This window comes from Protomyctophum parallelum, assembly GCF_964188405.1.
Source record: "Protomyctophum parallelum genome assembly, chromosome: 18".
NCBI classification, from domain to species: Eukaryota; Metazoa; Chordata; class Actinopteri; order Myctophiformes; family Myctophidae; genus Protomyctophum; species Protomyctophum parallelum.
Window position 1 is genome coordinate 14,804,890 of NC_139716.1, and position 13,009 is coordinate 14,817,898.

At 44.0% G+C, this 13,009-nt stretch overlaps 1 protein-coding gene across 1 annotated transcript in view; it reads left to right on the forward strand.

Annotated features, from left to right (window-relative positions):
- Positions 1-13,009, forward strand: part of ache (acetylcholinesterase (Yt blood group)) — a 41,985-nt gene that overhangs the window by 21,303 nt on the left and 7,673 nt on the right. The window contains exons 2-9 of the mRNA XM_083789026.1: positions 310-722; positions 4,262-4,382; positions 5,708-5,931; positions 6,388-6,651; positions 8,009-8,234; positions 9,197-9,397; positions 10,561-10,753; positions 11,837-12,015. Coding sequence (XP_083645152.1) covers positions 381-722; positions 4,262-4,382; positions 5,708-5,931; positions 6,388-6,651; positions 8,009-8,234; positions 9,197-9,397; positions 10,561-10,753; positions 11,837-12,015 — 1,750 coding nt within the window. The 5' untranslated portion in view covers positions 310-380. The remainder of the gene's footprint in view (positions 1-309; positions 723-4,261; positions 4,383-5,707; positions 5,932-6,387; positions 6,652-8,008; positions 8,235-9,196; positions 9,398-10,560; positions 10,754-11,836; positions 12,016-13,009) is intronic.

The window sequence follows — 13,009 nt, forward strand, 5'->3', positions numbered from 1 at the left end:
TTGCTTTAACCATTAGGACCTGGGACGCATCTGTGTCACCTTAGCTTTTAACCACTTTAACCATTATTGTATACTTCAGCTATTGAAAAATAGCAGATATATGAGCTTGTAGATCTGCAATTTCTTTTTATAAAGTTATGTAAATGTGACACAAATCTTTGAATATATATTCTTTCATAGCGGCCATTTTTAAATCAAATGCCTCTGGGGGGTCCCTGCAGGAACAACATATTTTCAGATTGGGGTTGGTGGCCAAATTTCCTATATGTCATGCTAACTCTCTCTCTCTCTCTCTCTCTCTCTCTCCAGGTGTAACAGGTCACAGATCCTCCCTCACCTCGGAGTCCCGACAGCCTCCGGTTATACCGACCGCCATAACCATGTGCGCCCCCTCTTCCTCCTCCCCCTCCTCCTCCTCCCCCCTCCTCTTCCTCGCTCCCCTCCTCCTCCTCCTCTCCCTCCTGGCGTCTCCCGCGGGTGCGCAGAGCGACGGCGAGCTGGTGGTGCAGACGCACGCGGGGCGGGTGCGCGGTCGGCAGATGCCCGTGCCCGGCCGCGGCCACGTCACCGCCTTCCTGGGGATCCCCTTCGCCGAGCCGCCGGTGGGCAAGCGCCGCTTCCGCCGCGCCGAGCCCAAGCGCGTGTGGACGGACGTGTACGAGGCCGACGAGTACCCCAACGCCTGCTGGCAGTCCATTGATGAGTCGTACCCGGGATTCCAGGTATATAGGGGAGACCAACCGACCGGTCACAATGGGCTCTATGTGCACAACACGCCATTTTGAAAAGAACTTGAGCCCCTTTCCTACTTCCTTCAGGTGTTAGCGCCAACACTAATGAAGGCTCTGTTCCATTCTGGTCGAACAGAGTCAGTGTTAATGACGCTAATGAAGGCTCTGTTCCATTCTGGTCAAACAGAGTCAGTGTTAATGATGCTAATGAAGGCTCTGTTACATTCTGGTCAAACAGAGTCAGTGTTAATGATGCTAATGAAGGCTCTGTTCCATTCTGGTCAAACAGAGTCAGTGTTAATGATGCTAATGAAGGCTCTGTTCCATTCTGGTCGAACAGAGTCAGTGTTAATGATGCTAATGAAGGCTCTGTTCCATTCTGGTCAAACAGAGTCAGTGTTAATGATGCTAATGAAGGCTCTGTTCCATTCTGGTCAAACAGAGTCAGTGTTAATGATGCTAATGAAGGCTCTGTTCCATTCTGGTCAAACAGAGTCAGTGTTAATGACGCTAATGAAGGCTCTGTTCCATTCTGGTCAAACAGAGTCAGTGTTAATGATGCTAATGAAGGCTCTGTTCCATTCTGGTCAAACAGAGTCAGTGTTAATGATGCTAATGAAGGCTCTGTTCCATTCTGGTCAAACAGAGTCAGTGTTAATGATGCTAATGAAGGCTCTGTTCCATTCTGGTCAAACAGAGTCAGTGTTAATGACGCTAATGAAGGCTCTGTTCCATTCTGGTCAAAAAGAGTCAGTGTTAATGACGATAATGAAGGCTCTGTTCCATTCTGGTCAAACAGAGTCAGTGTTAATGATGCTAATGAAGGCTCTGTTCCATTCTGGTCAAACAGAGTCAGTGTTAATGACGCTAATGAAGGCTCTGTTCCATTCTGGTCGAACAGAGTCAGTGTTAATGATGCTAATGAAGGCTCTGTTCCATTCTGGTCAAACAGAGTCAGTGTTAATGATGCTAATGAAGGCTCTGTTACATTCTGGTCAAACAGAGTCAGTGTTAATGATGCTAATGAAGGCTCTGTTCCATTCTGGTCAAACAGAGTCAGTGTTAATGATGCTAATGAAGGCTCTGTTCCATTCTGGTCGAACAGAGTCAGTGTTAATGATGCTAATGAAGGCTCTGTTCCATTCTGGTCAAACAGAGTCAGTGTTAATGATGCTAATGAAGGCTCTGTTCCATTCTGGTCAAACAGAGTCAGTGTTAATGATGCTAATGAAGGCTCTGTTCCATTCTGGTCAAACAGAGTCAGTGTTAATGATGCTAATGAAGGCTCTGTTCCATTCTGGTCAAACAGAGTCAGTGTTAATGACGCTAATGAAGGCTCTGTTCCATTCTGGTCAAACAGAGTCAGTGTTAATGATGCTAATGAAGGCTCTGTTCCATTCTGGTCAAACAGAGTCAGTGTTAATGATGCTAATGAAGGCTCTGTTCCATTCTGGTCAAACAGAGTCAGTGTTAATGATGCTAATGAAGGCTCTGTTCCATTCTGGTCAAACAGAGTCAGTGTTAATGACGCTAATGAAGGCTCTGTTCCATTCTGGTCAAAAAGAGTCAGTGTTAATGACGATAATGAAGGCTCTGTTCCATTCTGGTCAAACAGAGTCAGTGTTAATGATGCTAATGAAGGCTCTGTTCCATTCTGGTCAAACAGAGTCAGTGTTAATGACGCTAATGAAGGCTCTGTTCCATTCTGGTCGAACAGAGTCAGTGTTAATGATGCTAATGAAGGCTCTGTTCCATTCTGGTCAAACAGAGTCAGTGTTAATGATGCTAATGAAGGCTCTGTTCCATTCTGGTCAAACAGTCAGTGTTAATGATGCTAATGAAGGCTCTGTTCCATTCTGGTCAAACAGAGTCAGTGTTAATGATGCTAATGAAGGCTCTGTTCCATTCTGGTCAAACAGAGTCAGTGTTAATGACGCTGATGAAGGCTCTGTTCCATTCTGGTCAAACAGAGTCAGTGTTAATGACGCTGATGAAGGTTCTGTTCCATTCTGGTCAAACAGAGTCAGTGTTAATGATGCTAATGAAGGCTCTGTTCCATTCTGGTCAAACAGAGTCAGTGTTAATGATGCTAATGAAGGCTCTGTTCCATTCTGGTCGAACAGAGTCAGTGTTAATGATGCTAATGAAGGCTCTGTTCCATTCTGGTCAAACAGAGTCAGTGTTAATGATGCTAATGAAGGCTCTGTTCCATTCTGGTCAAACAGAGTCAGTGTTAATGATACTAATGAAGGCTCGGTTCCATTCTGGTCAAACAGAGTCAGTGTTAATGATGCTAATGAAGGCTCTGTTCCATTCTGGTCAAACAGAGTCAGGGTGCTGATGTTGTGCATGTTGGCTCACTCTGCTACACCAGTGGGTCTATGTGGGTCTATAGAAACACTCTGCTACAGCATGAGTCTTTTGAGTGGGTTCATCTTTCCAGCAAGGTGATAACTAGGTGCAATTTCCCATTGACAGCCCATACTTCCAAACAGAAAAGTCTAATTGTATTAACCCATTTAGACCTGAGTTAAAAACATTCACTTTGAAAGAATATATATTCAAACATTTGCGCCACATTTGTACGATTTTTCAAAAATAGCAGACCTACAAGCTCGTAGCTATGAGCTTGTAGATCTGCTATTTTTCAATAGCTAAATTATAACATAATGTTTAAAATACCAAAAATGGGTTAAAACATTGCAGCTTGAATTATCCTCTTTCAAGTGTTTGTTTCATAAAAATCCACTGTAGACAGTAGAAAACTAATTTCAAATAAAAGCTAAAACAAATCCAAAATGATCTAAACCCAGTTACACATTGTGGGGGTCTGTATGCTCACCAAGGTTTTAAAACAATGCAAGGGTAAACACATTGCAAGCTTTTTTTTGGCGTTCTTTTGACGTCTATTTTTATATGAATTAATTCATTACGTTTCATAACTCTGTTCTACTAGCATCTGTATCACTTCAGTTGCTGTGTGATGAAGTAAACAGGAAAGTGGATTTTTTAGAATCCTAATATCTCCGATTATTTTTCCAGGCTGCGTTTTTGATAAAAACAAGCTTGATTAGCGGCTCATTTCTATAAACACTATGATCGCCGGTTAAAAAAGGTTAATGTAGGTTTTGGGTGAATTAATGAACAGTCGCGGGCCATGTTACACATATCGACATTACACTTCCTGTTTTTCCTATTTCTGATTATAACCGCTTTCAAAATAAGACGGTTCTTGAGTATAAATTCAGCCAACCAGATGGCGAATGAGTTTTTAATTAGTGTTTAATTCCCAAAACACGGGAAAACAAGGGATTGATTATTAATCGATTTAATAATCTAATTGAAATCAGCCACCGGTGGGCAAGCGAGCGCCGCTTCCGTCGCGCCGAGCCCAAGCGCGTGTGGACGGGCGTGTACGAGGCTGACGAGTACCCCAACGCCTGCTGGCAGTCCGTGGTTGAATGTAATTGAATTCATAGGTTTTATTATTGTGTCTGATGAAGTGTTGCACCTCTCCCCCGTCCATCCAGGGCATTGAGATGTGGAACCCCAACAGGGAGATGAGCGAGGACTGTCTGTACCTCAACGTGTGGGTGCCGTCGTCCGCGAGGCCGCACAACCTCACCGTCATGGTGTGGATCTACGGCGGAGGTAAGCAGAGACGTTAGCATTATGTCATGTTAGCATTATGTCATGCTTTAGCTATTGAAAAATAGCAGATCTACAAGCTCATAGCGCGCCACCGAGTGTGTGTGTGTGTGTGTGTGGGGGGGGGGGGGTGGCTTACAGAGTAAAAGTGGCCCTATCTGCGCGGCACCCCGAGCTGTTATTTTGAAAGAAATCCCGGCGTTGATTGTGTTTGACCCATTCTGACCTGAGATCAGATTCTAAAAATGTCTGTTTGAAAATGACAGTTATCTGAAGAAGCTCTAGATCTACAAGATCTGCTATTTTTCACTAGCTAAAGCATAACGTAGTGCTAACACCAAAACGGGTTCCCGCACAAAATGGGTTAAGAGCAGTTCTTACAAGGAGACTGACAGTTTGTATCTGTGTTTGGTATAGGGAGGTAATTAAGGGGACCGTCAGGGGGACAGAGACGCTCATCAGGAGATGTGATCCTGGGTCATTTCAGGACAGTGTACATGTGTGTCCTGACTCAGGAGTCTTCACAGTTACACCGTCGGCACTGTGACAGCACACACTTTAGACCAGTGGTTTTCAACCCAGTGGTCCGGGGACCACCGGTGGGCCTTGAGGGGGTTCCAGGTGGTCCCCGCAGCTAACTGATGGAGAGTTGGTAACCAAATGGACCTTTATAGATCTTTAACTCTTGAGAGCGTAAAATGAAACCAAATGGACCCTTATATTTTGATCACCACGGCAATACGGCATGTAATTGTGGACACAGTCTTATCCAACGACGTTGTAGGTCTGAGAGGCTAAATGTCATCAAATGGTGGTCCGTGTGGCTCAAATGCCGAATAAATAACGGTCCTTGATATGTAAAGGGTTGAAAACCACTGCTTTAGACGCTGCTAAACTCTTATAGCATGTTCACATTAGCAGCAACAAAAGGCACAAGACACTGGGGTGCATATAGTACGATGGTTAGACTATACTAAGAGTCCGACAGGCATTAGTTCAACAGCTCCGCTGATGACATGCGCTGCGGGTTAAAACTCACCCGTGGCTCCAGACATGCGCAGCAGGTTAACACGAACCGCTCCCTGACATGCGTGGCAGGTTAAAACTAACCCACAAGCTCTACTAATCTACAAGCTCATACGAGCTTGTAGGTCTGCTATTTTTGAAAAATCGAAGAACGACTGACATAGAAACATAGCTTTTTCAGAAAACTGTCAGGATGTAGAAGGACATTTTTTTAGAACCTGATCTCGGGTCAAAATGGGTTATATTTTTGGGTGCTATACTGAGACTGTGTTTTCCGTGTTGCTTCTGCTCCGCTCCGCTAGGTTTCTACAGCGGTTCCTCGTCCCTGGACGTGTACGACGGCCGCTACCTGGCCCACACGGAGACGGTGGTGGTGGTGTCCATGAACTACCGCATCGGGCCCTTCGGCTTCCTGGCGCTGCACGGCTCCAACGAGGCGCCGGGCAACGTGGGCCTGCTGGACCAGCGGCTGGCCCTGCAGTGGGTCCAGGACAACATACACTTCTTCGGCGGGAACCCCAAGCAGGTACAACGCTTCAAAACAGTGTTTTTTTTTAGCAGCTACATTTTGTTTTAGTCATAGTCTTGTTTTCGTCGACTAAAACGAAAGACGACTGACTAAAACTAAATAAAAAACTAAATAAAAACAAATCTATGATGACTAAAACTATAAGACTAAATATACTGACAATTTCGTCAACAAATAAAAACTAGACTAAAATGTTAGGAAGGGACTAGTGGACAAGAGATCCAGTTATATGCTGGGTTGCATGCTGAAAATAGCAACGCGAGATTGTAGATCTGCTATTTTCAGCATGCAACCAAAGTGTAAAATATGTCATTACAACGACATCAAGGCCTGTCAAAACACATTTTAGTCGACTAAATCTACAGTTGATTTAGTCGACTAAAATGTGTTAAAATAAAAATAAAAAATAGCTAAAGCGTGACATAATGCTAACACCAAAACGGGGTTTTGCAGGTGACTATCTTCGGTGAGAGCGCGGGCGGCGCCTCGGTGGGCTACCACCTCATGATGCCCGGCAGCCGCAGCCTGTTCACCCGGGCCATCCTGCAGAGCGGCGTGCCCAACTGCCCCTGGGCCTCGGTGACGCCCGGGGAGGCGCGGCGCCGGGCCACGCAGCTGGCCAAGCTCAACTTCTGCAACGTCGCCGGCAACGACACGGAGCTGGTGGACTGCCTGCGCACGCGGACGCCCAAGGAGCTGCTGGAGCACGAGTGGTCGGTACGTATACGTACGGTATTATTTACCAGTGATGGAAGATGGACTCAAATGTTTTAGTTAAGTAAAAATATCAATATTGCAATATAGAAGTACTCCGTTACAGGTAAAAGTCCGGAATTAAAAATATACTTCAGTAAAAGTGCAAAAGTATTGGCATCAAAATGTGCTTAAAGTATCTAAAGTAAAGGTACTCATTATGCAGAATGTCTCATTTCAAGGTTTAAAAAATATATAGAAATCTTTTGAAAATAGCAGATCTACAAGTTTCACAATGTGACACATTGTGAGCTTGTAGATTGCTTATCTATAAAGCAACCAATAACTAAAGTTTTCAAATAAATGTAGTGGAGCAAAACAAAACATTTTGGATCGGAGATGTAGTGGAGTAGAAGTAAAAGTATTGGAAATTAGAAACACTCAAGTGAAGTGCAAACACCTAAAGATTTGTACTTAAGTACAGTACTTAAGACGGGAACCTCTTTTGGTGTTTAAAGCATTAAGTTATACTTTAGCTATTGAAAAAAAGCAGATCTACAAGCACCGAGTGCCAAGCTACGAGCTTGTCTTCTATTTTTTTTAAATTGTGAAAATGTGGTGGATATCTTTGAATATATATTCTTTCAGAGTGAACGTTTTTAACTCAAATCTTTGCTTCTGGGGGTCCCTGACTGTAACAACATATTTTCAGATGGGGGTTGGCGGCCCTTGACATGGAAATGTTAAACTGTCAGGATTTAGAAGATATTTGGTATAGAATCGTCCTCATGTCTATCGGCCAAGCTACAGCAGGCAATTTTCCGCGTGTGCGTTTACTGCGCGCGTACAGTGTGTTTGGATAGAGGACCAATATATGTCAATGATACCAGCTACACCAGACGCACGGATACCGCGGGCCATCCTACGCGTGCTCTAAAAATAGGATCGGTTAAAAAAAAATTACGTGCGTATGCCCCCATGCGCGCGTATCTATATATCCTCCCGGAAGGTCCCGCACAAATCTGCCGCGCGCCACAGTTCTGGTGTAGCCGGGGCATTTCGCACGCATACTTTGTGTGCGCAGTGCGCTTACGTGCCACATGCACTCATGCCCGGTGTAGCTTGGCCGTAAATGGGTAATAGTAAATGTACTTTTAGGGCGGGAACGCCTATTGAAAAATAGCAAATCTACAAGCTTGTAGGTCTGCTATTTTTGAAAAATCGAAGAACGACTGACATAGAAACATAGCTTTTTCAGAAAACTGTCAGGATGTAGAAGACATTTTTAGAATCTGATCTCAGGTTCAAAATGGGTTTTAAGTAAACGTACTAAGTTACTTTTGTAACGGTAACATAACGTCCCGTTGGTCATGGTCATCAGGTGTTGCCGTGGGAGAGTCAGCTGTTCCGCTTCGCCTTCGTGCCCGTGGTGGACGGAGACGTGGTGCCCGACTCGCCCGAGGCCATGCTGGACTCGGGCGACTTCAAGGACACGCAGGTCCTGATGGGCGTCAACCAGGACGAGGGCTCCTACTTCCTGCTGTACGGAGCGCCCGGCTTCAGCAAGAACAACGAGAGCCTCATCTCCAAAGAGGACTTCCTGGAAGGTACGTCTGCAGCACGCAGGGGCGCAGATAGCATTTTATAACTGGGGGGGGTATATATTTGGGGGCTATGAGGAGGGGGGGATATCGCCCCCACTTTTGCGCATAATTACGCAAGATTTTCTACGGTTTTTAGCGGATTTTACGGCAAAACACTGCCAACACAGCAAAACACATGCAGCCACGATACATGGCTTTTTTTTGTTTTGGAGAGGATAATCCCCCCTCCTCATGAAACTGAGGGGGTCGATACCCCCCCGTCCCCCACCCTATCTGCGCGCCTGTCAGCACGACTTGCGCGCCACACAGAGGAAAACTACATAATAACTAGACTATATAGAGCACTGAAGTCTGACGTCAATATTGCTAGAGGGCGCTATTCCCCCGGTATATTTATTTATATTGAAATCTCCATAGGTGGATCTTATAGATCGCCTCATACAGTATAAGAACTGTGTTTGAAAAATAAACAAATCATCCGGCATTTCTGTTAGGGTGGTGGGCGGCTGTGCGTCATTTCTGATGTTATTGATACAGCCTGTTTCTGGAGAAAATTTAATTAATTCTGCCGTAAAGAGTCTTGAAACTACACAGCCTGAAATCAATGCCACTGCTAAAATACGTCACTCCCCGCTGTCGATACATTCCTGAGATTCCGAGTTGACATTCCTGAGATTCCGAGTTGACCTGCTGTCGCAATTAAGCCCATATATAGATCCTCGATGTCATCAATATTGGCCAGCAACTCTACATCTGACCTCAAACCGCTTAGATCTCCATATATGGATATATGTCTGTATTGATACCCATTTTGGGCGTGAACCCCTTTTGGAGTTAGCATTATGTTATGCTTTAGCTATTGAAAAATAGCAGATCTACAAGCTAAAATAAGTAGAACAACGGAGTACTTATAGTTTCCACCACTGGTTAACTCCTCCTATGATTTGGCGGTGTATTCTCTCTAGGCGTGAAGATGAGCGTTCCCCACGCCAACGACATCGGCCTGGAGGCTGTAGTGCTGCAGTACACCGACTGGATGGACGAGAACAACGGCGTGAAGAACCGCGACGGCCTGGACGACATCGTGGGCGACCACAACGTCATCTGCCCCCTGGCGCACTTCGCACGGACCTTGGCCGTCCGGAGCAACAACGGGAACTCCCAGGGTACGACCGGCAGTGTTGTTTTCGTCGACTAAAACTATAAGACGAAAAATGTTCGTCGACTACCTTTTTTCACTGACTAAAACTAAATAAAAACGAATCTATGATGACTAAAACTGAGACTGAGACACTTTCGTCAACAAATAAAAACTAGACTAAAATGTTAGGAAGGGACTAGTGGACAAGAGATCCAGTTATATGCTGCGTTGCAATGCTGAAAATAGCAGATCTACAATCTCGCGACGCAAGATTGTAGATCTGCTATTTTCAGCATGCAACCAAAGCGTAAAATATGTCATTACAACAACATCAAGGCCTGTCAAATACACATTTTAGTCGACTAAATCACCTGTAGATTTAGTCGACTAAAATCTTATGACATTTAGTCGACTAAAACTAGACTAACACTAAGACATTTCCAGGTGACAAAAATGTGACTAAAACTAAATGAAGTTTCAGTCCAAAGACTATGACTAAACTAAAATCGAAATTTGCTGCCAAAAACAACACTGGTACGACGGACCACCGTACTACGCCCATGTGCATGTGTGTGGGTGTGTATATATATATATATATATATATATATATATATATATATATATATATCATGGTGGCGCTATAACTGTTTTTTATCGTGGTTTTATCTATAACTGCACCGATCTGTGTCAAACCTTCTATGCATACTCCCTAGAGGCCAAGGAAAAACCTTTGCCTGGAATTTTTCACATCTGCTCTTTATAACGCCACCAGGAGGCCGACATATGTAAAACACATTTTCTTATATTATTAGTTAGTTAGATGACAAAAATAAAATAAATATATATATTTTACATTTTTCATTAGTTTTTTTTTTTCCTTCATACTTTGGCTTATTTGTGAGGTGCAGTGTTCAAAAAGGTCAGAGTAAGTATAGGTCTGTTGTGTAATAAAAACTCAACAAAAGATACCATTTAAAAATATTATATGCAGTTACTGTTGGTAACAAGAAAAACTAAATCTAAGGGCATTTTGTATCTAATTTCGGTTTGTTTTGTAAACACACAATAAAGTTCCAGTTAGTTATCGTCTTTGTTTAGTCCAGATTTTTCCACCCTTTTTCCCAAGTTTTCATTATTTTTCATTCGTTTTAGTTAGCGATAATAACCTCAGGCCATCCATCCGTTCAGGTGGAGTGTACCTGTACCTGTTTGACCACCGCGCGTCCAACCTGGAGTGGCCCGAGTGGATGGGGGTCATGCACGGGTACGAGATAGAGTTCGTCTTTGGCCTGCCGCTGGAGAAGAGACTCAACTACACCTTCGAAGAGGAGAAACTGAGCCGCAAGATGATGAGATACTGGGCCAACTTCGCCCGCACCGGGTGAGCGACATGTTAGAGCCACAAGCTATACTGTGACTGGAGGTTTCAAGGTTGTGTTGTTTGACAAAAAAGGACCAGTGGTAGGAGAGGTACTTATGGTAAATGGTGCATTTATATAGCGCCTTTATCCAAGGCGCTTTACATAGATTGTGCATTACATTCACCCATTCACACACACATTCATACACCGATGGCAGCAGAAACCAGGCAAGACACCAACCAGCACATCAGGAGCAATTTGGGGTTCAGCGTCTTGCTCAAGGACACTTCAACACTAACTCTGGGGGAGCCCGGGTTCGAACTGGCAACCTTTCGGTTACCATCCAGCCACTCTACCCCTGAGCCACCGCCGCCCCGTTGTGACTTTAACTATCAATACTGCAATGTAGAAACACTCTGTTACAAGTAAAAGTCTGGAATTAAAAATGTACTTGAGTAAAAGTACAAAAGTATTGGCATCAAAATGTTCTCAGAGTACCAAAAGTAAAAGTACTCATTATGCAGAATGTCCCTTAGTTCATGTTTTCAAATGTATAAAAATCGTTTGGAAATAGCAGTGGCCAAAATGAATATAGGGCTGAAGAGGGATATAATAATCCAAATCATTATTAGACTGAATGTATAACAGTCAAACACTCACTCCAAAAGATAGGTACTGTAAGGATATCACGAACAAATAGTCCTTGCAGTCTTGTTTCCATTTAGGTGCTATACTGTATGCAATCAATTCATAGGGACGACACGAACAACAACAACAAAATTCAATATCTTCACAGGTGAAAACACAAAATCTATACAGTAATAAAATAAAACACTGTATATACAGTGAGGGGAAAAAGGAAGTGTGATCATTTCCTCTGCCTTGGGCCTACTGAAAGGTGGATTTTCAGGCCTGTTTTAAAAGAAGCAAGTGATCTGTATTTCTTTTTCTTTGAGAGAGAGGGGCTCAGGGCATTCCACGCTTGGGTGGCAGTGGAGGAGAGAATTTAATTTACCCATGTTTGTTTTGAACTGACACTGTATCCGACCCTAACCCCCGCCTCTCTCTCTCTCCCTCTCTGTTCCTCTCTGTTCCTCCACCAGGAACCCCAACGTGAACCATGAGGGTGGGTGGGAGTTGGGTAAACGCTGGCCTCTGTTCAGCATCAGCGACCAGAGACACGTGGGACTCAACACGGAGCCGCTGAAGATCCATAAAGGTCTGAGGAACCAGCTGTGTGCTTTCTGGAACCGCTTCCTACCGCGTCTACTCAACATCACCGGTAAGAACTACAACTGTAGTCCATGAACCATTAACCGCTTCCTACCACGTCTACTCAACATCACCGGTAAGAACTACAACTGTAGTCCATTAACCGCTTCCTACCACGTCTACTCAACATCACCGGTAAGAACTACAACTGTAGTCCATCAACCATTAACCGCTTCCTACCACGTCTACTCAACATCACCGGTAAGAACTACAACTGTAGTCCATGAACCATTAACCGCTTCCTACCACGTCTACTCAACATCACCGGTAAGAACTACAACTGTAGTCCATTAACCATTAACCACTTCCTACCACGTCTACTCAACATCACCGGTAAGAACTACAACTGTAGTCCATTAACCATTAACCGCTTCCTACCACGTCTACTCAACATCACCGGTAAGAACTACAACTGTAGTCCATCAACCATTAACCGCTTCCTACCACGTCTACTCAACATCACCGGTAAGAACGACAACTGTAGTCCATCAACCATTAACCGCTTCCTACCACGTCTACTCAACATCACCGGTAAGAACTACAACTGTAGTCCATTAACCATTAACCGCTTCCTACCACATCTACTCAAAATCACCGGTAAGATCAAACCATTAAGTCCATAATTAACCATTATTCCGGGTCATATAAGTTCACTTTGCATTGGACTCAGTTTCCCAGAGGCCCTTGTAAGCCGGCGGGTTGGTTGATTTCCGGTCACGTCATCATAACACGTCCGCCTCGTCACCAGGTCCGCGACAAATCCGCTATTGCTATTACAAAACGGCGAATTAAACACATGAAACAAATAGCGGGTTTAGCGTATTACGCAGGGCGAGAACATGGATTAGATAGCACGGGTTATGCAGTTAAACTGTTAAGAACACCCCGCTATAAAAGACTATATATATATATATATATATATATATATATATATATATATATATAGAGAGAGAGAGAGAGAGAGAGAGAGAGAGAGAGAGAGAGAGAGAGAGAGAGAGAGAGAG